Source organism: Abramis brama, assembly GCF_963993115.1.
Source record: "Abramis brama genome assembly, chromosome: 1".
NCBI lineage: Eukaryota > Metazoa > Chordata > Actinopteri > Cypriniformes > Leuciscidae > Abramis > Abramis brama.
Genome location: NC_139963.1, coordinates 28850891 through 28876582, shown reverse-complemented (window position 1 = coordinate 28876582; position 25692 = coordinate 28850891). Strand labels below are relative to the sequence as shown.

The 25692-nt window shown below is 37.4% G+C and overlaps 1 protein-coding gene across 5 annotated transcripts in view; it reads right to left on the bottom strand.

The window, feature by feature from the left end:
- Positions 1-22000, bottom strand: part of mybpc2a (myosin binding protein Ca) — a 29843-nt gene extending 7843 nt beyond the window's left edge. Inside the window, exons 1-18 of one of the 5 annotated variants that reach the window (XM_084089304.1) lie at positions 21858-21942; positions 12546-12578; positions 12425-12439; positions 8226-8240; positions 7588-7671; positions 5812-5960; positions 5616-5733; positions 5205-5253; positions 4611-4667; positions 3410-3585; positions 3113-3245; positions 2795-2919; positions 2265-2370; positions 1220-1380; positions 938-1103; positions 621-727; positions 513-542; positions 275-417 (exon numbers count right to left, since the gene is read on the bottom strand). In XM_084089304.1, coding sequence (XP_083945430.1) covers positions 275-417; positions 513-542; positions 621-727; positions 938-1103; positions 1220-1380; positions 2265-2370; positions 2795-2919; positions 3113-3245; positions 3410-3585; positions 4611-4667; positions 5205-5253; positions 5616-5733; positions 5812-5960; positions 7588-7671; positions 8226-8240; positions 12425-12439; positions 12546-12578; positions 21858-21879 — 1689 coding nt within the window. In that variant the 5' untranslated portion in view covers positions 21880-21942. Of the gene's footprint in view, positions 1-274; positions 418-512; positions 543-620; positions 728-937; positions 1104-1219; positions 1381-2264; positions 2371-2794; positions 2920-3112; positions 3246-3409; positions 3586-4610; positions 4668-5204; positions 5254-5615; positions 5734-5811; positions 5961-7587; positions 7702-8225; positions 8241-10584; positions 10599-12424; positions 12440-12508; positions 12579-21857 lie in introns of those variants that run through there. The other 4 variants (XM_084089306.1, XM_084089307.1, XM_084089305.1 and 1 more) reach the window with 4 other exon arrangements.
- Positions 22001-25692: the final 3692 nt, after the last annotated feature.

Sequence of the window (25692 nt, the reverse complement as noted above, 5' to 3'; positions counted from 1 at the left end):
TGAGAGAGAATGTGTTCCTGCTGGAAAGATCAGCCTGGATTTTGCTGGTCTATTTGAGTGAATGGGGTCATCCAGGATGGTCCTAATTAGATAAACTGGTTGACTATGGAAGTCTCGATGGTTAAGGTAGGCTAGTAGAGACTCAATTCGAAAAACATGCTGCTAGTCTTTTCAGCAGGGTTTTATCACTGAATCTGATATGAAAACAAGCCCATATGTGTTCTTGGCTTTGCTTCAGATGAGAGAATGTGACAGTTTGCCAGCAAGCTCTCACAGTATCTCCTTTTTTCCAGCAGACAGTGGGAGGTGGCTCCCCTGAAATGTCAACATCAAACCGGAGCTTGTTTCCTGCAACAACGATAATGGTGTTTTTGTTGACCACGCTGCCAGTAGTGTCCAGGTGGATTTTGGGTGGTTCTAGATGATAATAGAAAGAATTTTAAATAACATAACAAAACTGTCGCCTTACAAAACTTTAATGTTAAATTTGTTGATGCAGGTAAGACATTTACCTTGACGAGGAACATAATCAATCTTGATCTCTGGGAACAAAAATATAGATCTAGGTCAACGTTGAAATTTAAAGTCTGATTTAAAAAAAATCTGATTCTCTCTCTTACCCAAAAAGTTGAGTTTGGCTGAAAGGGAAAGAGCGTATCCATCTGGTACAAAGGTGTAATCTCCTGCATCCTCAGGCTTCACGTCATCTATCAACAGCTTGTGAGTCCTGAGATATCAGGATAAAAAATGTTACCACGACATAAGAAGTGTATGCCACATTACTGTCCCCAGAAAAAGCAATGATGGAGCAAAATGGACATTTCGATGACTAATCTGTTTTTGTGTCCAAACATAAAACAATATTAGTGAGGTCAGGGACAAGGTGAGCTTGCTTATGCATGAATCGATAAGGGTGACTGTCAGTGGACAAATATACCTGCCGATGTGTGTCATTTTAATGCGGTCACTGGGAATGACCTCCACCCCATCCTTGTACCACTTGCCAGTCACTTTCTCATCAGACACTTCACACTTGAAGACAGCCTGCTCTGCTGCCTTCAATGTTAGATCAGCTATACTCTGCAAAACCTCCAGTTCCTTCTCTATAATAGAGAAAAAGGGGCCATGAGGCAATTAATACTAAAAATAAATACTGAAATATCAGCCAAACGGGGGAAGGGCTGAGAAGCGAGAGTTTTTACTCTTTCAAAAGAAGTACCTTCCACATCCAGCTCTCCCTTGGACTCCCCTCCGCTAGTGTACACATAGTATGTTCCTATGTCCTCTGTGGTCGCCTCATTGATGATGAGCCAGTGCTTTGTCCCATCTTTCTTAAAGCGATACTTTCCATCTCGGCTCAGTTCCACTCCATCCTTCATCCTGAGAGAGATGAAGAGAGACAGAGGAAGAGCAAGACAGAGTGAGGCAAAGATGGAAATAATGTTCATAAGGAGAAACTGAGGAAGGTAATCTATGCCAAGATGACTGAAGATAAAGTGGGAAAGATTGGGATGAGTACAAAGGAAACATGGATGGACAAAATGGGACATGACGGAAAGATGTACAGCAAGAAAAAAGAAACTTTGTCCAGGCCTTTGGATACAGCAGAAGACAGTAGTGATAAGAGGATCAATCTTGAAATATACTTATGACACTCATATTGTATCGAGAGGATTGATCCTTTTAGAGCTTTTATCATTTATTTAGCATGAGAACTTATTTACTCTTAAACTTTAAAGAGGAGAAATTAATGTAGTGAAGAGTACAAGACTGGAAACCTTCCATCTGCTTGTCTGAACACGAGCAGAAATGTTGAAAAGCACAAGCAGTCACAGACAGCGCTCAGCCACACTGCTCATTTAAACAGAGAGAGGTAATGACAGAGAAAAATGCATCATCTAAAACTAAATGTGCCATTTATTATAGGCTAATAGGTTTTTGTGGGGTTTGACATGACTATAATCATTGTTTAATTATTCATTGTGTTCTATAATTGTTGGTAATAAACTGAAAACAAAAAAAAATACAGTCAGATAATTTGCCGTTTAGTCCTATTTAATGTTAATAATAGCTCGTTAATACTAAATGACTATAATTAGCGATATTGACCTTGATAGTACTGGAATTAATTTAGTCAGCTAGTCATTTATTGAGCATTTCCATTTGTGCAGCTGGCCAGTTTATTTGTAGGCCTGTTGACTGAACAAAATAAGCTGGTCACCGATTGACCAGGTCAGTGTCACCAGTTTGGTCCAGTATCTCACCATTTCACATTGGCTGATTCTTCAGACACTTCAACCTCAAACTCCACCTTCTCCCCAACCACCACATGGATGTCATCCAACATCTTAGTGATGGTGACAGGGGGTTCTGGTCATATAAACACACAAATAAGTGGTTAATATATTCAAACACACAATAGAACAAAAACACTTTAACAGCAGAATGAATATGAACCACATTACAGTTCTGTATCTGTATATTCTGTACAAGATAATAACAGGGGCAGATGGCAACTACAATCCATGAAGAAATAAAACAAAAATTATACCTTACATGAAGTAAAATAGACAGAAGCAGAGACCTGGCTCAAAACAAATGACTAAGTACTGACAGAATAGACAGAGTTTTAAAATAATCAATAGGGCAAATGGCTACCACTCAAGGACAGACGGGACACAGGACGGCGACAGATAAGAAGACAGTACAAATGAGACAGCTGAATTTACATAGAGGGGGTCTGCTAATGATCCCAGTGATGATGATGAAGATGATGATTTTAATGACAGTGTACCTTGGACAAAGACCTCAGTGAAACTCTTCTCCTCTCCAACCACACATTCATACGCGGCATCATCAGCGAGGGTGCACTTGTTAATAGTGAGCTTACGGATACCACCCACACTCTCAAAGACATATCTAACAGGGAGAGAAATTCAACACAAACCTCATGTAAGGCATGGAGCATCAACCTTCCCATCATGCCCTGCTGTGACATTGTCTTTTCCCCATCCTTACAATCATCATCAATGATGACCAGTGCTCCTTTTGGTCTCTCAAAGTGTTATACAAAATAGTATTTTTTTAAACACACAAACACACAGGATCATACTTGGCTGAAGGTTTGATCTCCTGTCCATTTTTCAGCCATTTGACTTGAGCGTTGGGGTCAGACAGCTCAACACTAAGCAGTATTCTCTTTCCTTTTTCCACAGAGTAAGCAGGTTCCATCTTCTTTATGAAAGCTGAAACAGAAATAGCACTAACATATGCAATCCTTACAATCCTCAACCACCAATTCCAAAACTTTTTTCCTTGGTTTGTCAACAAAATTATATATTAGGGTTAGACTTGAACCCAGGGACCTTCGTATGTATGTATGTCTGTGTGCATCCATCGGGTGTCTCACCATCACTCTTTTTGGGCTCCACCACCTTCCTCATCGCCTTAAGTCTTTTGAGCATGCCCCTGAGATCAGTGATGCCGTATTCAAATGCGATCTTCTCATAGTCACATGGTTTGGCATTTTTCAGGATTTCCCAGACATCCACATCCACCTCAGGCTCCTCCTTTTGCTTCCTCTCTCTGAGGTACACATGAATCAAAAATATGGTTAATCTTCACATTTGGTTGAGATTGACTGTTTTTATATTTGGAGTCCTAGTGACCCCAGTGATGCTGTGTTTCCTTCAAATTCTATTAATAAGTTCCTGTGAAATTTTGTTAATAATCTGTTCTCATAAGATTAGGAATATTATTAAACCCCCATTATTAAACCCCCATTATTAAACCCCCAAATCAGGTTTATTGGCAAAATTGACAGACTTTCAGCTGTTTGCAGTGAACAAATCAAACAATAGTAATTGAAATAGCTCAACGAAAACTGGTTGCAGCCGTTGATAGCTTTCTTTTTCTGCCCCGTCCAGGTAGTGTAACCACTGTTCCTTTAACTTTGAACGTGCAAACTATGCTTCCAATGGTGTCTCTAGGAACATTTAGTGCCTTTGCTATCTTTTTGCATCCTGTTCCTTGTTTGTGAAGAGCGATGATATCTTCTCTTTATCTTTGATAACTTTTTTAACTTAGCCATATTTCTAACATGCAGTCAAACGTGACACTCAACAAACCTAGTCAGTTCAGATATTAGATGTGTTCTAGCCCAAGCACACCTGGTGCAACTAATGAAGCCCTTGATTAGTTGCATCAGGTGTGCTTGAGACAACACCTGTTTTGCAGATTTGTGCTGTAGTGAGGGATTCTATTCAGGGGGTTGAATAATTTTGAGACTGCAGAAGTCAGTTGCATTTTAAGTTGAATTTGGGGGTAACCAAATTGAAACATTTGTTGTGTTGAGCTATTTCAATTACTTTGTTTGATTTATGTGTGTGTGTGTGTGTGTGTGTGTGTGTGGTCTTACGTGGTCTTATAAGTTCTCTTACGACCTCAGACAGAACATAATGATTAAAGTTAAAATCTAAATCAGATTTCAACAGTGAATAAATGACACCATGCATCATGATGGTTAAAGTGAAAATTAATAACTTAATCTGCACATAAAGTAAACAGATTAAGATGAAAAAAACTTAGAGGGTCTAGAACATCGTACAAACCTTTTTTTGAGTAAACCACTGAAGTCCAGATCACCTGCATCCTCTCCTGCATCTCCCCTAGAGATGAACAAGATGCATACAGCATCTTAACCAACATTTACATTTATGAATTTAGCAGACAATTTTATCCAAAACAACTTGCATTGCGCTCAAGGCTTAAATTTTATCAATTGATCCCTGGGGGTCGAACCTATGACCTTGGTATTGCTAGCACCATGCTCAAATAGTAGATCAAGAAGTCTGGCTCAGGCCTAGGGCTAAACCTTTACCTCCCGGAGCTGGGACCTGGAACCAAACTCTCAGACATGAGGTAAAACACCTCTTAATCCATCTGTGAGATTATTACTGCTTAGAAGAGCAGCTTCTGGCAACAGACTGCTCCCTCAATCATATGCAAGAGCATATTATACTGCATGTATTAACATAAGGTGCATAAACCACTAAATCTGTAAGTACACTTACAGCAGTATCTAAACATAAAGTGACACTGACAATATGAACAAATATATGATAACAGTACATTGAAACAATGTGAAATCAAGACATCTACAAGTTACTAATGAGTAAGAGACACATACATACAAACAAACTTACGATCGTTTGAATGCCTCCAAAATGTTTGTTTGCTTTGTCTCTTCAGCAGCTGAAGGAGGAGATGAAATTCATAATGATGATTAAAAACCGTGTTTGATTTGCTCCACAATCTGATTACTGTCAAAGCCAATAAATGTGTAGAGGTGATTTACTAAGTGCTGCAAAACTAAAAGGAGGATCTAATATGCTAAATACCTACTGAATAATGAATCAGCTGTATAGACTTGACGTAAAGTCTGCTCACACACACCAGGTGTGTATAAACTGACTTTATTCATCTGAAAAAAGTATTATATGCTTTATAAATGTCCAATGATGTACATGAGGATCTCCAACTCTCATTGCCTAGAGGTACTAGACAGATTCAGTGATAACTTGAGATTTTGTACGCATAACTGCGCAATATCCTACCCTCAACGGTGACTTCAAACGTGCAGACTTCACACTTGTCTTTAGATGTGACCTCACAACGATAACCTCCAGCATCCCCATCCACAGCCTTAACAATGGTCATCTCATAGGTGTATATCTGGTATCAAAAAATGTAAATAGTAACTCTGTGCTCTAGTAAACAAATCTCAAATAAAACACACTGTCCCTCACACACTTTAGTGTTCCTATCGTAGGTTTCTTTGAACTGTAGGTGTTTTCCAGCCTTGCTGCCCAGATCCAACCATTTTCCCTTCAGCCACTTCATAGTTGGCTTCCTTAGCAGCTGAGAGGAGTCCACCTTAGCCACAAATGTGACATTTTTCCCTGTTACCAATAAAATGAAGACATGAGTAACATTGCTGAACTAAATTATTCATTATTTATTATTAAATTATACATTAGTCATTATTACATTAATCTATATACAGTATGTATATAGTATATATGGTGTATGTGGACCATATATGTGACCATTTATGTTAATATATTAAGCAATATCACACAAGAAAGAGTGCCACTGTTCTCAATATTGGTAATTTCAGCAAGATTGCATGTGATATTGTTTGTATATGACAGCTCAGTAATTAAGTAGATAATAGTCTAAGACTAGTCTAGACATTAGACTACAAATACATATTGCCAGTTACTTTGTGTATTTTTGCTCCATCAACAGAAATAGTTCCATAATAACTAAAAGCTGATCAACTGTTGGCCATCTCTGAGCAACACATAGTAGTAGCATTTTTTTCCAGAAGGAATGTTTATGAATGAATCGGTTGAGTGAATGATTACCTGATTTACCTGGACTGTGCCCTGCCTAACTCAACCCGAGCTGCTGAGTCTTTAACCATTTTCAAGAAACTGCTGAAGACGCATTTCTTTTGGCAACACATGACCCATTAATACTAATACTTACTATTCTATATATTAAAAAAAATAATAAACACTTTGCTACGCGTACTGTGCTAGACTAACTGGGACTTATCACAGCACTTGCATATTGCTGCCCTATTGTTAGTTTGATTGCTTCTATTGCTCTCATTTGTAAGTCGCTTTGGATAAATGTAAATGTAAAATGTAAATGATTGAATGACTCAATCATAATTAAAAGCTGGTTTCGTTCTTTAAAGCCAGGGACACAAAGCCGACATCAAAGAACAAGCGCTGACGAAAGCTGACTGTGTTGTTGCCTCTCGGCCAAAACTGCGCTTGAACACACCAAAAGGACTAAAGGGTATACTGTCAACTAGCACGTGCTTAGCGTCACATGCATTTCGTCTGCATGTAAGTAAATATCTGTCTATATCAGCCGGTATCAATAGTACATTTTTGTCATTCAAAAAGGGAAACCGAAACTAGGACTGCAGATATACAAACCGCAAACAATGCAATGCCTGTTTATCATTTTGAATATCAATCACGCTGATTACTTTCTTCAATCCAATCGGCTCATGTTATTATGAATATATCTGTGCACTGAATGTTCATGTAAGATGAGAAAATTATAACAGCATTCTGTCTGTACCGTCTTGACTTCTTTGCTCTCTATCATCACTTTCGCTTATTCTCGTGCACTCGTTCTTTGAACGGCCAGAGTTTTCTCTCTCTCTCACAGACGGCGATTCAACATCCAGAAACGACCCAAAAAACCCAGATGGTGTCCGACTAGAGCCAACGTGCGAAACACACCGAAAGACCTAAGCCGACCGATGCTCAAAAACGGCCTGACATTGTCTGACAGCTGACCGTCGTCTTGGTGTGTCCCAGCCTTAAAAAGTCAGCTTTTTAAACAAATAAAATGAGTGAATGATTCAGTGACACATTACCTACTGGCGTAACTGTTTAACCTGCAGAACAATTGACAAAAAAAATAAAATACCACTAATTTTCAATTTAAATTATAGACACAGCAGAGTGAATTCACCGGTGCAGATGTGGTTCAGAAACTCACCTTTATTGACAGTGACACTCTGAGGCTTCTCCACAAACAGGCCACTTATCTCAGACATCTGAGGCTCTTCTCCTGGGACATGTTCTACCGGCAGAGTCAGAGAAACAGTGTAAACTGATATGAACTGCTGAAAGCTCACAGTAATGGACACTAAGACTGGCTAGTCAACGATGACTGACAAGAGGCTGAAAAGAGTAAATCAATTATGATATTTACTGTTCATATTGATGTGTAAGCAGCCTGGGGTAAAGCTTCCCTAAAACATATAGCACCATCTAGCAAACCTATACCCATAATTACAAAACAAAAACAAAACAACTATTGATTATTGGCTCTCACCTTTCAACCTTCCCAGATCCTTAAACCGAGTTCACCCAAAAGTAAAACTTCTGTCATCATTTGTTCACCATCATGTCTTTCCAAACTTTATGACTCTCTTTCTTTTGTGGAACCGTTTTTTTTAGGAGGGTGAGTAAAAAAGGACAGAATTTTAATTGTTGTGTGAACTACAATTTTAGGATCTGCTCTGGGATGTGAAAGACACTTACAAAATTTCCTTTTGCATGAAAAATTAAGCAATTTTTTTTCCTCATGTATATGTCATTGACAATACATGCTAAAGGATTTGTGTGTCTTACCATCCTCAGGTAATTCTGTATTAAAGAAAAAGAGAGAGAAAGAGTGGGGGAAACCATTAGGAAGTTATATAGGGGACAACATTAGGGCTCTTCTAAGACATTCATATACACATACTATATAATAACACAAATACATGTAGAAACTGACATCCCTTTGTCCTTCAGTTTTTCAGAATGAGAAGGTGCATAGCTGCTATTTAAGTTATTTTCTCTACAAACCAGTCATTCCAATCCAAACAACTTAAGTGTCCTGAAACCCATTTTGATCGTATAGTGGCACTGATGGGTGGGTGGGTTTTTTGGTCGGTTGATGCTGGTTAAACTCAAGTTATTTAGATTTGATGGCTGGTTATTTAAAACATATTTTGACATTCTTTTCCATCTCAACATCAGAATCAGATAACATCTCTACAGAAAAGGCTGACATGAAACAGCAAATGGCTACATAAACTATCCATGGTGGGATCAGGCCCAGATGATGCATTTCCATTTCCATATATTCCATAAAACCAGAGAACAAAACCATCACTCTCTGTTTTATGTTTATGCAAGTTAACGTGATATACCGAACAAGGATATAAAGTCACAGTTCAATGCATAGTTTGGCTTATATTTCAAAACAGCATTGCATAAGGCTCTTACTGGAACTCTGGTTATATAGTTTAGACCCAACCATCCTTATAAAGATGATTTACCCATATACACTTAACCCAGTTAGATAGATGTAGAAATAGTTTAACACCAATGTCAGTCACTAAACATATACACAGTGGAAATGCTAGTCCAGCTCTGCGTGTCCTTACTCCTTACCTCATGTTGCTAAATGTCCTGATAATCACACTATCACACCCTAATGCTGGATCTCATACACAGATCCAGATATTTCCAATGGTGAAAGTTTTAGAGGGACAACCACTTCAGAGTATCAGTATACTAAGGGACAACCACTTCAGAGTATCAGTATACTGCATAACCTTGGCTTCGGTCACCGAATTTCTATTCCAAGAGGTTAAATTAAAACAAGGTCGAAGACATCGAAGCAATGTCTGTCATGATAAATGATCCAAACAAGTAACACCAACCAAATTAGTCGGAATGAAATGGTATTACATTTCTTAAAATATAATGTAAATGATTGAAATGAAATATCTTTTGGTTTATGCACTCAAGCACACATACACTGATATATACTCACTCTAATAAACAAAGTATATATCCAAATTTTCTCAAATTAAACAAATTCCATCTAAACTACAACTAAGGGATATAGTTTAAGGTGCTGTAAACAATTTTAGCCACTCTGGAATTTTTTATGGACCTTTTATGGACCTAACCTTTATGGAATCAGACGTTCCAAAACCCTGTTGAGACCAAAGAGCCAGCCACCCTCAGGTTGAGTCATCGCTGTCATTCCATGCGGTATGTGGGCCAGAAGAATGTGGGAGATGTGGGCCACAACTGGGCCAGATGTCATTTGCTATCTGTGTAATATAAAGAAGCTATTTGCTAGCTTTTCCCCTTCAGTAGTGACCACCATCCTGAGCTGTGACATCAAGTCGATATAACACTTTTAAAAGACCTCCTAAAATGATGTGGCACTGGTAAAACATCTAAATTTACAACAATTAAATATTTTATTCAATATTTTTGAATGGTGGTCAATGGAGGAAGATGCTATTTGGCTGCAGGGCCATGCTAACTAGGTAAATCCTGACTGGTGTTGATGGCGTTAACTAAAACTAGAACTATTAAAAATCTGTAATTTCAGTAATTGAAATAAAGCTGAAATAAAATATAAATATTTCATGAAAAACTTACACTGAACTGAAATTAGAAATATTGCTTTCCTAATTCCTACTTCCACTGGTTTGCCCTAAAAACACTCAAAATGTTTGACGTGAAGAAAGTATCTTCTGTTTGGCCAAAAAAAAGAACTTTAGTGATATCTGTCAGGTAATAGAGTTTTATTTCCATTTGCCTAAAATCACTTACAGCACCTGTAGATGCTAAAATATTTATAACAAATTCTGGATGCTTTGGCGAAACAGACAAGGGAGATTGTTTTCTGTTATTGTGAGTCTCAAAACACAATTTGTTCACTAAAAGACCACTGACCAATGAATTAAAATGAATGAAAATCACTCTTGCTGGCATTCGCCAAAGCAATCTCAGATTCAAACCATTTGTTTGCTTGTTGGTCTTATTTTGGCCAGTCAGAACCCCTGTGACAGGCCTGTGGACCACCGACAGAGACAGTGACTGACATTTAGTCACATGCGCAGTCACAGATAAGCAACTAGCACATTGACAAATTTTCACACACACATAGCGAGCCAAGAGGAGTGTTTCTTTCCCTTACCGTCGCGGCCCTCTTCATCTGAATTAAAAGAAACAATGGAAGCATAATGAGGTTAAGGCAGCACATACAAAGAGACGGGTTAAAACACCAACATTACTACAAACTACATCCGATGTCTTGTCCCTGGAGTCTAGAGCTGGAGAGAAAGTTTAAACAGAACTGGACAAATAAAAAAACAGCACCTGTCAAACACTGCCAACAATTAATAAATGTCACTTGTTTTGATATTTAGTTGTGTAAAGCAATGACATTTTAAGTGTCCACATACTATTTGGGGTCATTGTGGGCTGTTTGCACTGAAATATAAAACACATTTGAATAAAAAAGTGCCACACATGTTAACACCATTACACTGTGTACAGATCACACCTTTCAGCCAAAGCTTTTGCTCTCTTCCAGAGGGAACGATTTGTACCCCAGTGCGGGTGTTAGTTTTAAGACGCCAAATGCACAATAACATGAACTGAGAAATGGAAACATGTACCATATATGCACATGTGCGCTCTGGTAATGGGCTGCATTATCATAATAGCTCACAATCAGATTCAGTGTTCAAAGGAATGCATACATTACATACACCAATAAATGCACACACACACACACACACACACAAAATGCAGTCACACTTTTATCATAATGTATTTTGATCATAAATTATTTTATCTTCTGTCTTGTTTTCAAACTCATAGTACAATTGTAAAAATAATAATAATTTTCATAATATTTTTAATAATAATAATATTTTTTTTATAAAAACTTGCACTATTGTCAAGTAGTATTACTTATATTTAAAGCAAATAGGAACCAGTAACAACACTGACACATTTCATGGTTATGTAGTTAGTGGTCAGTATAAAGGAAATAACTAAATGTTTATCATTGTTATGAAGCATAATTCATAATTACTATCAAAAGTGAATGAAAGAATGACTGTAAATATTAATTCTAAGATCGTATACTGTACTCTACTTACAGTTAAAAAGTGTTTTAAGACATTATTTTCCAGAGAAAACTGTTTACTGCATTCCCACATTCTGCCATCTAAACAGTAGAGACGGCATCTCCCACTCTTATTGGAAAAAGAGCCATATACTGTATATTTTCAAATAAATTGGCTTACATGTTTACTTTAAAACATTTTTACATGTTTTTAAAATACATGCAGCAAAGCAATAAGAAGTTGCCTTCTACAGCACAGCAAGCTCGGCTTTTGTTTATAATGTATTTTCAGCAGCTATGATGTTATTTATGTATGTAGAAACAATATACTGTAATTTATGTAAATTGTATCATGTAGATACATAACAGTAAATAAATATGGTTCTGCATGTGAACATAGTTAGTTAAATTCACATTTATTAAAGCCGGCTGTGCTTCTACTTATAAAGGCAGGAGATCAAGTCAACCATATTAGTATGTCTTTATGCATTATGATGAATAATTATATTGTTGTTCGACTAAGCAATGCACTAGATATATGTGGCAATATGTAAGCAGAATGTCAAGTTAGAGCACTGCTAGTTGGTGTTAGGTATGATTCATTGGCGTATTTGCTGTATCTAAAGATGAATTGGAACACATTCAATTGATGTGTAATTCAGCACACCTCTTACTTAATCCTAATCCTAACCCCCTGCAGCACTAGCACACACACACACAAACACACGCACTAGCGCACACACACACACACACACACACACACACACACACACACACACACACACACACACACACACAGTCTGAGCAAAGCTCATCTGTAGAAGCAAAGCTACCCCTTGTACTCTTGGCAGACTGAATGAAGACATGGCATTCATGACAAGATTCAGAGCAGTTCACCCACCTTCTGCAGGCTTATCTGTAAAATCAAACATACCGAGAGTGAGCCCGACTGCTTTAAAATGATTCATTACATCAAACAGATTACGAATATTTAGTAGAGTCAATGAAATGCATGTACAAACCAGCAGGGGGAGCTTCCTTCACTCCCTTGGCACCTGAAAGAAATTAAATTTATAATCACAGTATTCAATTGGGGTCATGTTAAAGTACAAGTTAAAACTCTTAAACTCATATTAGTTTTTTTTTAGATGTATATAACATGTAAATCATGAAACTGTCCGAGCAGGTTAACAGCAAAAAATTCTACTTGACTTGAAATCATAGACTGTAAAATACACAGATTAGATATGCGCATACATCCTCATAACAAAACATTTTTAAAGTTGGCCAAACCTATTCTCAAGTCTGCAAGTATAAGGAAAAAAACACTTTTTTTTTACAGTATATTGAGTGAAGGCAGAAGGTATTTTGGAATACATGCATCTGAGCCTCTCTGTCCGTTCCTCTGGTCAACGGTAGGTGTAAAAAGCTTTGCTACATGGTACCACCGTCACCTTCCAAGTCACAATCTTGGCCTCGGATTGACTCCGAATCTGGAGGGTGTGGTAGGCTCTTCACTCTTTAGTGTTAAGGATATGAGACACCGAACTTGGCCTTGGTACTGAGGGTCAGATTGCGTGATCTGCTTGCATACTGAAGTTTTGACACGTCTATTTTTGATTAGGTTTGTCTTTCAGAGCACAGTATGTTAATGGATCTCAGGCACTTCTGGTATATCTCCTCGTCCCTGAGGAGTTCGGTGGGGTACGGTGATCTGGCAAGTTATAAATGCTTTCCTTGCCTCAGGATCTAAGGAGCTGGCTGAGATGTCCTCCCAAAAAAGAACAGAGCACCGGGATCATCAGACAGCTGAAGGTCACGTCTATACACAAACAGGGACCTGTAACAACTCCACAGGGAAATGCTCAAATGCTCAGTGCAGCTCTCACCTTACCCATGATGAATTGGTCTGACGGCGTTAATTTGTTCAGCTGAAATGTAGTTAAAAATCTTTGCTGAGGTGAAGGACCCAGTCAGCTTTTTATTAAAATGGCTCTTTCCTCTTAAATCCATTGCTGAGACAACTGCAATGCCGTGCAGGCAGTTTGCTGTCGCTATATGAACACCAACATAATTCTCTTGCTCTCATCTTGAACTCAAGTAAATATCTAATAAGCATGGGTAAAATTCAGCTGATTAAGACAGTCTTGCTGGTTATGCTGGACATTCACTCACACATTTACATTTAGCAAAAACAGCATCCTAAAACATGTCCCAAAATTTGACTGAAGCTATATAATTTGTATTATTGATTAACAAAACTAAAACTATTAAAATAGTTTTCATTAAATGAAAGATAAAAAACGTAAAAAAACTGAAATGTAAAATGAAAATGTTGCCTTGGCAGCTAAGTGAAAAAAGTACTAAAACTGAAATAAAAATAAGACAAAGCTAAATAGAAAAAAAACTGATACACATGACAAAAGCATGTAACATAAAATTACTAAAATGAAAATGAAATCCGAACTTAAAAAAAAAAAAAAAAGCTAACACAAAATATTAATAGATACTATAATAGTATATAAATGATCCTGATCTGTTGGGTCTTCTCTGGTTTCCAGTCGTCAGCACTCTCTCCGTCTTGCTAGTCTTGGTCCCTGTCACTGCTACATACAGCCACAGCGCAAAAAACTAACAGACACTCACTCACTCTCAATCAACACACAAACACACGCGTTCTAAAAGTGTAGGTGTCATAAGAAGTCAAATGGAGGCCAGTGTAGCTCATGCTAAAACGCTAATGCACAGAGATGTAACTAAACCGCCTTCACTGCCACAGTGTTATTATTGTTAAACCAAAACGCATTAACTTGTATTTGGTAGCTGAAATAAAGCTGAAATAAGATATTATGAAAAAGTACAAATTGAAGTACACATTTTTTTAATTAAAGCTAAATAGCTATAAATATATATAAAAAAAATCTAATAACAATGACACAAAATGACTAAAACTTAAACTAAAATTAAAATGAAAACTGAAAATATAAAAATAAAAGCTAATTCAAAATATTAATAAATATTATAATAGTGTAGAAATAATACTAAAATAACATTGCACATAACATCCCTTTTTTTATTATTATTTTTTCTCTTTAAAAGGGATGTCGATAATGATATGTAGATGCCCATTTAGCAGCATATCAAAAATTGTTTTTATAATAAAATAAGTACAACTTTAGAAAAGTAAAATCGCACAATCTGACTGTATTTATTGCAGCTGCAACTTTATGTCTCACAATTTGACTTTACTGATTATTTAAAACTTTTCATTTTTTTACTCTGAGGGAGGCAGAAATGGGCTTCCATAGAAGAGAGAAAGACAGCCAGACCGAGATCATGAGGTCAGTAAGAAGGACCCAGTTTAATGCGGTCATGTTAAATTAGCCCGGAGAAGTCTCGGATATCTAAAAGTGCGTTGCACAAACATCATATGAGAAAAGTGTAAACGAGCGGTTTAATGCCCTCTCGTCTCCTATGCCTCTCTCTCTGTCGATAATGTGAATCCATTTCCATAAATACAACATCTTTGATTACATATCTACTCCATATATAGGCTGGAGAATATTTCAGTTTTTACGTCCGTAATAGTTTCTGTCTGAAGGTCCTATTTTGCTAATCCATAGTTGTTTCAGAGACGCCATCCCGCCCCCGGCCCCTGGGTCACGCAGCTATTCTGAAACCTAGAAAAACAAGCACACGATGCCCTGAAATTGAGTGCAGGCTGAAATGCCAGCATCAGCATTTGAAACTATATCATATACATGGCTGCACTCAGAATTTGCTCACTTTAGTTACATTAGCCTTCAGCGCTAGTACTCTCACGTTCACTTTGCTGACAAATCTCTTTCTACTCTCTGTTCCTCTCTCTTCGCTCCCTCACTCTGTTTGGCCGAGTAACTGCAGTCGAATGTTCACAAAGTTAATCTCTCATGACATTTACTCCACTACTTCTCTACATCTCTTTCATGTCATTTACATGTCAGTTAAATTCCACCATTTTGACAGGCCAGTGGGGGAAGATTGTGAAGTCTCTCAGACACATCTCGGGATGTGATAACTGAAAGCAGGGGCCTCACTGCGTGTGGCCTTGAGTTAACATGTCTACCCACACCGCTATGCGTTAATGCCCTTCGCATATCACCACATATATGCTCCCAATGCACTCTGACTTGTCACATACAGTGTTGTACAAACAAAACCTGAAAGGATGTCTGAGTGTTTAGAGTCAAGCTCAAATGTGTTTCGAGTGCGACAAAAAAAACTCTGATCTCTGCCCTTCGTGTGGCATACTGTTATGTCTGTCATGACAACTCGCAGAGAGATTGACATGGTAATGGATGTGGCAATGTTAATGTATTAGGTCTTGCTACTGTCAATACATTCACAGACATTGCTGTGAGCATGTAAGACATTCTTCTGCTGTACAATATACATTAAATAACCTCCCGTAGCAGATCTATACAGGCGGAGCTGGGGAAGGTGGAGGGTTTCTGAAAGTGCGCTGCAGACTGCTAACAGCAAACAAAGTTTGAAATGTTTATATTTGAAATGTTGAGCAGCAGCTCATTGGCCGCTGATGCCACAGCAACCAATCAGCTGCGCTATGTAGATAAGGATGTGATTGCTAACAGATTGAGTTAAGGAAATATCAGCCTGTGTCATCTAGAGTTTCATGACAGAACTTTGTATTCATTGTATACTGCCAATCCAGTGTAATATTAATCAATACAAATAAGATGCATAATATTCAAAATGTATTGGTCTTGGGTCTGGGTCTCGGTTAATGTTCTCAGGCAAGAACAATTTTTCAACAATGCTAAATCTGACAGTGTAGTCGTATTTACGCAGAAATGACTCTTCCAATTCCTTTTAGTGAATCAAAAATAGAAAGCACAACCAGTGCAGTTCCAGTGATAAAAACTTTATATGCGCTTTTTGAGCGCATAAACCGTCTATGCGCTTTCATGGGAGTTTATAACTGAAGTGTTCATGAGTTTATCATTTTATTTATTTTTAGAGTATAATTTTTGACATTAGCTGAGAGATCAATTTCTTTCATGTGTAAGCAAAGTGGACATTATAACCGAAATTTGCCAAAATGAATTGATCAAAGTGAAACGGAATTGAATCAATTGGTTCGGAAAATCGTAAACAAACTGAGTCTGGAAATCTGTATCGATACCCAGTCCGTTACGTTAGGAAAACCTTCATTGTATTAATAACAAGGGTTTTTCTAATGTAAGGGGTCTGTTGCAACTGGCTGGTGGCCTTGACTTCAACTCTGATGTCTAATGAATTCCATTTAAAATATTTCAATTTTCAAAATAAACAGACACGGATGGGAACAGCCAAGTGATATATGTAGTGTTTCTAAGGATATCAAACAAAAAAAAAAGACAGGAAAAAAAAGAGATGTGTTTTCCCCTCAGGCTTCATTCAGCTCCTCAGATCCAGATTGAAAGCAGCTATTTTTACAAGCTGTGTGTGTGATGGACTGACTTTGGCATTAGAAGCATTTGGAGTGGATACAAGTGCAGGGAGGGTCGGCCGCACATGATGAAGTTTCCCCATTTTATGAGGATGGAGAGAGTGATTCTTTTGGCAGCAAGAGGAAACACTTAAGAGAAACGTTACAATATCTATCAGTCTCATGCGTGTCAGTACTGATGATTTGAGTTATGGATATAGATCGTAAATATCTCTTTCCTACATATATGGAAAGATGAGGGGGTGAGGATAAAAATGAAGATTAGGGAGATGCTGACTATGCATAAACAGTTTGATCATGATCATCTGATCTGAGAATAAAAATAAACTGGTTGCTATGGGTCATGCTGTGAATGTAATTACAACCTTTATAGTGTTATGAGAATAGTTATAGTTTTACATGAATTAAAATTCATTTTAATCTGAATATCACTTCAGCTTATTCCAAAAAAATGATTTACATAAGCTGAAGTTCAAAACATGATTTAAAATGAAACATTTAATTAAAATGATTCTCTCTCCCAGTTTTTATTACGTAAAGACAGGGTATCATATATAATAACTGTCAAAAGGTGTGGTTTATGGTGTGATGATGTTGAGATTAATTATGGCCTCTTAACTTTCTGACAGTGATCTCTTTCTCTCTTCCACTCTCAGGATAGCACATTGCATTTTTAATAAACCAAGCTAAATTTGAACTAATCTTGACAGGCAGTGATCACCATCAATTCTCCTTAAAAAAATGCAATCACATCTAAACACAATCGTTTGGTCACCTATACATCCTTACATAAAAAAAATCATACTGATGGAAGTGTATGTAAGATGATACAGTGGTCAATAAACATGTCAAGGTTGTAAACACAATTTTACACTGGTTTTTCCCAGTATTTTCCCCACCTTGTTTAAATGGACATGCCGCTTCTACGTGAATGGAAATGATTTATACTGCAGGTGCGGACGAAGCAGGAGAAAAGGTTGACATTTTAACACAATTAAATAAATACACATTAGCACAGTGGTTTTGACGTGACGTTTGAGTAGATTTACCATCCTGCAGAGTTTAGTTAAAATCTAATCAAATGCTCATGAACCAGCTAATCAAGGTCATTGGGTTCACTTGAATATTTCATCTCTCCAGATCTCCAGGAGGAGGACTGAGCGCAGCTGAGGTGTGCAATATGCAACAGCGGTTCATGAATACAGTCATAAAGCGATTTCAGGTCATGCAGTACATATCCCATTACGGTTAAGTTGGAGGACATATTCAGAAACACACCAAAAGTGAGCACTCACACATCTGCGTGTAATCCATCATGAAGGAGATGCATGCCAAGGAGCGCGTTGTGATGTTAACGGTTATGAGGTAATGCTACACTATCCCAGCTGGAAATGAGACGTTGAATGTTAAGACGCTGTCACTGTATGTGTGTGTGTTTGTCTGTGAGTGAGTGAGGGGATTACTTACTTTGAGCTATGCAAAACCTCCCTTTGGGAATGCCCTCAGTTGGAAAAATAATTTATAGGCTACGTAAAATAAAGACTCTACACTATTATTTTTCATCAGATTATTCATTTTCTTTACCTGAATACCACGGTTAGACCTACCTGAAAAACTTAAAGCACTGTTTATTTCATTTGTATTTGTTATATTGTATTTTGTTTTAACCACTGGCCCAATTGGGCCAACAGAAAAAAATCTTTAGCCATGTATGGTAAAGTCTACTTTTGTGTACTTGTATGTGTTGCTCACATTCAAACAAAATGGTAAAAAAAAAAAAAAGAGGATAGAGCAAGAATCTGTCCATCCTGGACCGCAGAGTTCAAAGAGAGTGTTTGAGTCATGATTTCTGTGCTCTGTTGTGGTGAAAGTAGGGGGATTTGGGAAAAGGGGGCATCATGGTAATGACATTTCAGATGCCAAGTAAGAGGCTTAAACTTCACTAATACTCAATACTCTGGGTGTTTCATTAGTAGTGTTACAGGGAACCAAACTCTTGTTGTCCTGCCAGGACAGAAATGACATTATTACAGCATGGCAGGACATGCTTATAAAGAAGGAAAAGGAATCACAACATTGTCACAGAAGATGTTTAAACCACAACCAAATAATCAAAGAGCCATTTCAAAACATTTTAGGCCATTTTTAGAAATCCTTCACCCATCTCAAACTGTCACAGGCCCGACATTTCCCTATTATGGTAAAGCTTGGATATTATATTAGACTCTTCGTAAAGTGATTTATATTAATGTGACATATCTCATAGGCTTTATTTCAGCCCCAATCCAATATTAATGCAAATGCACAATTTATAGCGCACAGCCTTGACTCACTATTACAGTACTATCATTACAGAGTACGGATAATCATGGAGCAATATGCACAGACACACACTTCTCTGAACACTTTTCCACTGTCACCATGCCTGTTTGTAAAATTGCACACCCTTCCTAAAAGCTGCTCGGGGCTATTCTGGAAGCTGTTTATTAAGGAATCGTGCTCTTTGCCAGTAACTAAGGCTTCAGGAGATCCAGACAGACTCCTAGCACAAAGTGGCCCGTATATGTGACTGGGGGACTTGAGTGGAGGGTGGTAAATCTGATCTTTAAGAAGCAATAAACTAAAAGAGGGGCTTTGTGTGTGGTCTGAAGTGTGAAGCTGGGATGAATGAGAAAACGAAAGGATAGACAAGAGAGGGAGCAACAGATTACGCTCCAAAAAAACGATCCAGTTATTTGACACTCGTGATGTCATGCTCTCAGACTGGGTTTAACACCAAGTCATGGGCCTGAGTTACAAGGAAAACTGAATCATAACAGAGACAAGGCAGATCTCAAGAAGGCATGGTGACACTGATCTGACCTTGTGGTTTTTTTGAAAGGCTCGTTCCTTATAGGAGACGGATTTGTTTGCTAAATGCGTTCCCATGGCAAACAAATGATGTACTTAACGGAATACTGAACTTAGTCACATTGTACAATGGTTTTAAATCTGTATAATGCAAAATAAAAATAATAAAAATAAAACCTCTGTACATATAAATATAAAATTAAAATTGTTCACTGCTATTGAAATCTCCATTTAAAATGCTCATGCAGACTTTTTATTTGTGTCAGTGCAATTAAACATGGTCAAATTATTTGTACAAATTAGTTTTTAGTCAGTTTGACAAATAATTAAAATTAAAATAATATTTTATTTTTTAATTATTTTTATATTTTTAGCATAAATGGTTCCATTTCCTGAGAATGATTGTGGATTATTCCATCTTCCTACTTCTAAATATCTGTCATTTCCAGTTCCATTTCCAATAATTACAAACATCCTGATCTGTTTTCCTTAACAGCGTCCACCGTTAAGCAGCTTAGCGCCACAATTACTTCCCTGTACATTAAATGCATTTTGAGACTATTACAGCATAAGTTTTGCTTATTATCCTGCTGTTGCTGGAGTAATGCCATTTCTGTGAGGATGACTTAGACTTCATCAGAGAAATTCAGCAGCAGCTCAAAACACTGCACAACCTTTAGTTTCTTGAACAGCACTTCCTCTTTCACCTGGAGATGTTTCAGGATCTGTCAAATCTTTCAGATTTCTTTCTGTCTCAAGGCTGTGGACTCAACGATGAAAATGAAGAAGGTCGTATTTCAGAACCCCAGTCAGATACACAAGTTCACAACATCACTACATAGATGAACATGGCTATCTTTTGACATCAGCTTCTGATATTTGATGCTAATTCAATCTGCCGGTTATAATCCAATGCCTGCAATTCACTCCTTAAAAGCTCCATAAAAAGGTGTGGTAGCCAAAGCTTTTAGCTCTGTATCAGTGCCAGCGACTTAAATCATACTGTATGTTCAGAACTAACCCACTCCAAATATCAGCACTAATACTTTAAAGGACCACACACTTGATATGCTATTGATTTTAAATTGTGCACTACTTAAATCAATAGATTCATTTTCATAATGATCAGAATTTCACTTACAGGGTCCATTGAGCATTGAGTATTTGAATGAAGGTCTTTAAGAAAACATTCCTGCAGGCGAAACACCATATTCATGCAGTATTATGTGATATCCTCAGAGTATTCACATATAATGAGATTTGAATTTGATCATTTTTCCCTCTTGGAATGTGATTCTACCTCTCAGACGTTTACGTTTTGTTATAGGTGTATTGTCCACTGGATGATGATTAGTGATAAAAGGCTGGAATACACTACACAAATATTTCATTTACAGTCTGGACGAGTGAATGCTAGATGTCGAAAGTCAGTCAGTCTGTAGATTTTGGGCAGTCGGAGTATTCCAGCCTTAGCAATCATCACCAAGACACATATATAATTCAAACTGATGGGCATCAAGCTATAGAGTGTTTTCTCAGTCTACTCGACTATACTGCCAAACCCCAAACTGAAAATTGACCTCTCACTCCTGCTGCTGCCAACCCAACCTCGAAAATTCATCTTTCAACACCTGTCTCAGCCAAGGCGGTCTAAACGGCTCCTTACAATAATACATTCAGGCCCATGATTTACGTTTTAAGCAAAGAAAGCAAATTTTCTCCGCTTCAGCAGGTAGTTAGCTAACAAAAAGTGTGAGCCAATGATCAAGATTTATCTACTGATTGTCTTACACAGCTCGCTGAATGAAATGATCAACAAGTGGATGTTCTTATGAATGTTAAGTGTGGGCCAGACACTGATGCATTCTGCCAGTCAGAGTATAAAAGCATCATTTACATTAACGTGACATATGAAATGACAAATTGCGATGATTCAAATATACACTGTAGTTTTAAATGTAAAATCGATGCTGAAAATTAACTTAAAGAGGCTTACCTGGCTTCTTCGGTTCAGGCATGGCGGTTTGTCATATGTCGGTCACCCTGACTTTTCTTTCTCACACACTTTACTCATCTTTCATGCCTTTTATTCCCTCCTCCCTTGGCATGTCCTCCCCATCCTTGAGTAAGATAGAGAAGGGTGGGTGAGCAGAGAAAAAAGCGATACAAGGAGAGAGAGCAACAGAACGAGTGTCACTTGAGACAACTTGGACAGGAGGAGCAGACGAAAGACAGCGACAAGGGTGAAAAAAGTTTAACATTATAACAAACATGGTGTCTCTATGGCAGACCTGTTAATTGGTAAACTTGTTAAAGCGTGCTGTAAACCAAGCTATTTGCAAACGGCATGATATATTTGTAGACTGACAGCCTGTTTGAAGCATATTAAAACGGAGCTGCTTGACATCTGTGATCATCTATGAAGCGATGTTACCTCAGAAAATTAAAGAGAGACCTGGAAAGAACAGAATCAAGCCTGCTGATAGGCTGTCAGAGGTTATGTACATTTGACACGCTGACCTTTGACCTTACATCTCTCTAACCACCCCTATCTTTTCATCAAGTAAATGTGCTGACAATTCTGCTCATTCATTAGGCCAGTCATAAATCCTCACAAATCACACACTGAGTGTCAAAAGAAGTGTGACGTTTTACGAATAACAAGGCTAAACTGTGAATGAAAGCGGTTAAACTTGAGCTAGTGGGTTAATTAACTCACCCAAACCCATTCGATACATGAGATAATTAGAACATAACTTAATATCATAACTGCATCTGCACAAAATGACGTGAATGCACAAGTGAAGTTGCATGCTAATCAGAATTCGCAAGCCACACGCTTTCTGCAACAATGTGCTAAAACGTGAACAGTGATCAAGTAAAACTTTAAGAATTTACAACATTGAGAGTTTTTGCATGTTTTGCATAAGGGTGATGCATGTTTAAATTAATACGATACCGTTCAAACATTTGATGTCAGTAAGATTTTTTTAAATACTTTTATTCAGCAAGAATACATTAAATGGATCAAAATGTTTACATTGTTAGGGTCAAATAAATTCTGTTCTTTTGGATTTTTTATTCATCAAAGAATCCTGAAAAATGTATCATTGTTTCCACAAAAATATTAAGCAGCACAACTGTTTTTTTCATTGTTTTTTTTAAATAGAGTTAGAAAACAGTTGTAATAATATTTCACAATATTACTGATTTTACTGTAGCCATGGTGACTAAAAGAGATTCTTCTCAACTTTTGAATGGTAGTATTTATAAAATGTTTGAATATCTGGCTTAAAATGACATTTTCCTCAACTAAACTTGCATGACATGTATGACAGTTTAATTAATATGACATGACATGACAAAACACTGAGTTAATAGGATATTTTGTTAAAAAAGACAACTAAAACAATAAAAATGCAAAATGTAACACTTCAATAATGGTGTAAGACGCTGAACTCAACGGTCACAACTGTGTACGGTCTCTCGACAAAAGTCTTTAACAGCAAAACAGCAGAGATCAGAGTTTAGTCACATCCCTGGTGTGAATGCTTGAAGTGTACCGTTCAATGACGCTCTGTTAAGCTTGGCACACCAATAAACGCTCTTTTGAACTTTAATTTGGGGGAGAGAAGACTGGCCGGAGACTGTGCTATTTATAGAAAGTGCAACCTGAGAGGCAGGTGTCAAGGAGAAAAATTACACATTATTACGAAGGAGAGGATCGAGACAGAAGAGACTCACGTACAACCACAAGCACAAGACATAAGCAGCAGAAGGGAAAGTGATATATTGAAGACAACAGCCAGGAAACAAGATACTTCATGCTTCACAGAGTGCTAATTTAATTTATTTGATTCAATTAAACGTAATATGGACTTGGTAAAGAAAATATAAATCATATGTCACAATATAACAACTCTCATCATGAAATGTAAGCAGAACATGTTATACTGCTTCATAATAAAATGTCACCCCTCGAGTTTAATGCCACATAGATGCCTTCACGGTGATGAGATGGCCAGGCTAATTATAGTTCTGCAGGAGTGTGGGGCTTCACTATTGTCTGGGGGTGTGATGACAGACAGCAATGACTAGATGGAAGAGATATATATTCATTTCAAAGTAGGAATGTCTTGGAAATCACATGGCAAGGGTGCATGGAAAACCCAAGCCCTTCTGCTGAAACAGTCCATTACTCATACAGGCTCTCTTAGCGATGTGTTCAGTTATGGAAATGCCAATACGCCACGCTGTATCACTTACCTCAGTGTCATCTGATTGATGTAATTGAAAGGGCGTGCGTCTGTTTGTTTTTTCTCATGCCTTGGATCTTAATGGGAGTCCATGGGGTCCCGTACTGAGTGGCGCAAATAGGTACACTATTGATTGGGGGGAAAGAGTGTAAGATAATCAGTAACTTTGATTTACAGAACAATGTACAGAACAAAATGAGGTTCTGGAACACAAACACTGCGTGTTACTGTAATTGACTGTAATCGATCTACCGGTAAGCTAAATTTGATTAACCTGTGGCCCTGATGGCCCATTCTGTTGTCGATGCGGTTATTATCTTATAGGCTCACTACAATGACAGATATTGAGGAAAAGGAGTAAGTTCTCAGATGGTTGGGGAACATTGCAATATTTGCGTAGACATAACTTTGGTCATGTCTGTAACAGCTTAAACAGGAAAACATTTGATTGCATTATATGTCAGACCCAAGAACATCACCACAAATGATTACATTATACAGCAGGGTGTTTCTTTAATGGCCACTTCTGGCCCTGTGGACTTTTAGAAAATAAGCTCTTTAAGCATTTCCCACACTGTGACTAGTTTATTAAATTTGTCATTTTCCGCACTGCGACTGGATTATTATATTTATCATGTAAATGTGCATCACTGAAGACTTCTTGTCATTTTTTTCCCCTGGAAGTTATGAACATTTTCACCACTCTGTGATTTCTAACGCGTCTCAAATTATGTAACGTGTTTAGCATTGAGTGGAGAAAATGACATTTTTTGGACTAAATTAGACAGACTTCTTTTTCTTGCTAACGATTTTTTTTTTAACACTTTCAGAGCTAGAATTGCATAAATACACACAATAAAATGTTTCACAATTTCTGCATGTTATTCCCTGCACTTTTCTTTGTTGTCTTCACACATTATATATCCCAAACATGCTCTTCACTGACACACATCGCTGCCTGTAGGTTAACTTTTGGTGCCAAGTTGTTGGCCATCAAATGCCATCATAACAGAGGGACAGTTATAATTTAGTAAAAAAAAAAACCATATAATGCATATAAACAATAGAAATTTATTTTTACTCTTTGTTAAGATTATTATAGTAATTGTTTTTGCCTATTTAAGATGGATTTTAATAGTTTAAGCCAATCTGGGTCTAGTACAAGTAAAAGAAAATAAAATATATACCAAAAAAAAAAAAAAGCATTTGAAAAGAAGGGTGGAAAGGGCGAGGTAAAACATTTTAATGGGAAAAAGTTTAAATCTGCGGTAAAATAAAAATCAAAGCTTTGGACATTAGGCACCTCTGCTATTGAAGAAACACCGCATAGGCCTTACGCAAAATTGACATGCGTTTCAACATCTGAATATTGAAAATAAGGTAGTAGAATAAAATATTATAATAATAGTAACACGTTAATGTAAGGTTTCATTAGTTGACATTAGTTAACTACTTAAGTTAACATGAACTATGAATGAACAATACTACCACAGTCAAGTCAAGTCACCTTCATTTTTAAAGCGCTTTTTACAATACAGATTGTTTCAAAGGAGCTTTACAGTGATAATAGGAAGG